General features: G+C 39.6%; 1 protein-coding gene across 1 annotated transcript; it reads left to right on the top strand.

Moving 5' to 3' along the window:
- Window positions 1-265: 265 nt before the first annotated feature.
- LOC111884116 (uncharacterized) lies at window positions 266-928 on the top strand. Its single transcript, XM_023880439.1, has 2 exons — window positions 266-502; window positions 587-928. Exons 1-2 carry the CDS (start codon window positions 266-268, stop codon window positions 926-928), a joined length of 579 nt encoding a protein of 192 aa, XP_023736207.1.
- Window positions 929-3,865: the final 2,937 nt, after the last annotated feature.

Here is a 3,865-nt window from a genome sequence, read left to right as displayed (position 1 = left end):
GTGGTGATTTGTGATTCCATTTGAGGCATTCACACTATTGGTGCTTGGCCCTCAAACTCCTTAGGGATCAAACTCAATCACATTAAAAGGTATGTAATCTCATCTAACTTTTATATGTTTAAATGTTCCCCATGCCATGTTAGATAGGTTATGAACCTTGGAAAATTATTATTTTGCATGTATTTAGACAAACATAGATCCAAGGTTTATTAGGGTTGCATGCACACTTAGGAAGTGTTAGATTGCTCAAAACCCAACAGTTCCAATGACTGGGAAGGGAGTTATGAGGGTTTACTCTTTGGTGATCAAAAATAGTAAATTAGATTGGTTCTTGGCTTTTAAAGCAGTGGTTGATAGGTTTCAAGGTTTGCAGGAGGCAACTTTAAATAGGAAGTTATCTGATCATTATCCTATTTTTCGTCATGATTTGAAGGTTGATTATGGTCCTACTTCTTTTAATCTCTTTAATTCTTGGTTGATAATGGATGGTTTTGATGATTTGGTTTGTGGGTGTGCTACTGAGTTTGTTATTCAGCAACACTAGAGCAAGTTTGTTTTGCTTAAAAATAAAATCAAACTTCTTAAGAATAAGATTTGGGATTCACACTTTAGGGCTAAGGAGGCTTGTAAAGCAAAGAAGGTGCAGTTGGAGTCTCGGTTGGCTGATATTGATAGTTCTATTGATGGTGGGCTTTCTTCGATTGATTTGGTAAATGAAAGGAAGAGTATTATTAGGGAGCTTGGGAGTTTAAAAAAGGTTGATGCTGCTGATTTGGCTCAAAAGCCTAAAGTGCAATGGTTGGTTAAAGGGGATGAGAATTCTGCTTTCTTTCATGGTATGTTAAAAAATAAAAGATGGCAAGCGTTGATTCGTGGGGTTTCAGTTGGCGGAGAATGGGTGTCGGATCCAGTTTTTGTTAAAAATTAATTTTTTGATTATTATTCTTCTAAATTCGAGAGCTCATAACATTTGGATGTCTAATAGAAGTATTCAGTTTTCATCTCTCGGGGCTGACACAATTTCTTTTTTAGAAGAACCTTTCTCTCCTGACGAAATTAAAGAAGTTGTGTGGGATTGTGGTGGGGACCGTGCTCCGGGTTAGGATGGGTTTCTTTCAAATTCCTTAGACATTTTTGGGATGTTTTAGGTTCTGATGTCATTGTCTTTGTTTAGGAATTTTTTCAAACCTATTATTCCTATGGGGTGTAGTTCTTCTTTTATCACTCTCATCCCGAAGGTTGATAATCCCTTAATGATTAAGGATTTTCAGCCTATTAGCCTTATCAAGATGCAATTTAAAGTTATTTCTAAGTTATTAGCTAAAAGATTGACTTCTGTTCTTCCTGATGTTATTGGTGTGGAGGTATCTGCTTTTCTTTAGGGTCGTCAGATCCTTGATGGCATGCTTAATGTGAGTGAATTGTTCTCTTGGTATATGAAAAAAAAGTAGAAGTTTCTCACTTTTAAAGTTGATTGTGAGAGGCTTATGATTCAGTTAGCTAGGATTATCTAGACCAGATTATGCAGTTTATGGGTTTTGGACTCAGGCGGCGTTTGTGGAGTATATGGTTATTTAAAAACTCGAAATGTTCTTTCTTACTTATTGGGAGACGTACTAATGAATTCCAGGTATTTAGAGGCTTGAGGCAAGGAGACCCTATCTCTCCTTTCTTATTTATAATTTTTATGGGAGGCTTGCATTTTTCTATGGAAGATGTTGTTGCTTCAGGTATTTTTCGGGGTGTGAGAGTGAGGGATTCCAATTTGTTCTTTTCCCATCTTTTTTACGTAGATAATGTGTTGTTTATGGGTGATTGGGATGAGATAACTGTTAGGAATCATATTAATATCCTCAGGGGTTTCCTTATGGGGGTTGGAGTGGCTGATTCAGAAGTTGTTTCCCTAGCTTCTTTCACGGGTTTTGCTGTGACTTCTTTCCTTTTTTCTTATCTTGGGATTCCGGTGAGTGGGGGGGATGGAAGAAGGTTATCGTATTTAGTGGGTGAAATGGGATGTGGTTTCAAATTCTAGAGATAAAGGTGGCCTTGATATTAGTAGCTTGGAAGCTTCCAATCTTGCTCTTTTGTACAACTAAAAGTAGCGGGTTTTAAATTAAACATGTTATTTATGGGTGAAAGTTATTAAGGGGCAGTATGGAGATTCGGGGGGCTTGTTAGGTGGGTGTCGGCACTATGGAGGTGGGGTGTGGCAGAAAATTGTGGCCTATATTAATCTACTCCATGATCGGGATGCGGTTGATAAATATGCTATGTCTATCGTCTTAGGTGATGGGTCTATTGCGAGTTTATGGGAGGATGATGGTGTGGTGGAGTCGTGTTCAAATATGAGTATCACAGATTGTATGCCCTTTCTCTTCTCAAAGATGGTCAAGTTTGTGATTTTTGGATTCTATGGGTTGGATTTTCTCCTGGCGTAGGCCTATTAGAGGTGGGGGTGAATCTATGCAATTAGAAAATATTTTGTCTATTTTGTCCTCGGTGGTATTGTCTACTGTCCCGGATAAGTGGTCTTGGGATCTTGATCCCAGTGGGTGTTTCTCTGTTAAATCGGCAAGTGTAACATCCCGAGTCCCAGGTACAATTTTAAAAGCTTTATATTCATTTTAATGTAGGAACTCGACGATTTGGAGGCCCCAGCTCGTCGTGTCGAACCTAGTCGGCTCGCGTGATTTATGACTTCTACTCAACGACATGGAGGACCCAGACTCCACAAGTAGAGGTTGTGCATGGAAACCCTAAATTTTAGGGTTTGCACCTTATTTAAAGAACTTATAGTCCTTTTCTAACCTCCCTCGTCGTCATTATAGCCAGAGGATACCCTAGATCGAGTCCTAAACCCCCATTATGTGTGTTGAGAGCTTGAAAGGTGTTATTTGTTGATTTTGGAAGGAAAACTTTAAGAATGAGGAGATTGGATCGATAAGGAGGAAGCGGATATGTCATCTACTTCGTTTTGCCAAACAATCTGAGGTATAAAGCTAATACCTTGACCCTTGCATGCTTAGATCTTCTTTTATGGAAATTTATGGTCATTTTTCGGGTTAATGGAGCCACTCTTGGGTTTGAGCGTGTCACAAGGACATGGTCTCAGATCTGGACTCCTCTGGGCCCCAAATTCATAAAACTATCGACTTTATATTGTGTTGGCCATTCTCCATGCCCTAAACCTCACTCTAGACTTGGTTTTGGTGATTTAAGTCTTTTAATACCTTGCATGCATGTAAAGTTTGCAGCTTTACATGCTTCACCTTAGGAAGATAGATCTACAATTTGGAGCTTTGGGGTAGCTTAAAATGTCTGAATGGAAAATGGACTTAAGGGACTCGACGAGTTGTGTGGTCAACTCGACGAGTCAGATGAATATTAGCCGTTTTTGGTTTTGTTCATGGACTCGACGAGTTAATCAGATGACTCGACGAGTTAGTTAGGGTTTTCCCGACATTGGACACTGCATGGACTCGACGAGTTTTCTATAAACTCGATGAGTCAACTAGGGTTTTCACGATTTCTCGAGTTATAGAGGAACTCGACGAGTCAGTGGGCTACAGTCAACGAGTTGGGTCAACATTGGCTGTTCACCTTGACCGTTGACTTTGACTTTGACCAAGGGTTGACCAGTTTGACTTCTGGGGGTATTTTAGTAATTTGGAATTTTATGGAAATGGATCATTGGTGGATGTACGTGTTTGAGTTGGAGCTGTATTTGGGGGAGTTTGACATTATCATCCCGAGCTACTTGTGAGCTAACAAGGTCGAAGACACCAATGCCAACCCTTTTCGGATTTAGATACAGGTTTACTGTATGTTTATATGCTAGTGACCTGTTATGTCGGTATCCTGGTAT

This window comes from Lactuca sativa, chromosome 8 (genome assembly GCF_002870075.4).
Source record: "Lactuca sativa cultivar Salinas chromosome 8, Lsat_Salinas_v11, whole genome shotgun sequence".
Classification (NCBI taxonomy): Eukaryota; Viridiplantae; Streptophyta; class Magnoliopsida; order Asterales; family Asteraceae; genus Lactuca; species Lactuca sativa.
This window is presented reverse-complemented; position numbering and strand designations above follow the sequence as displayed.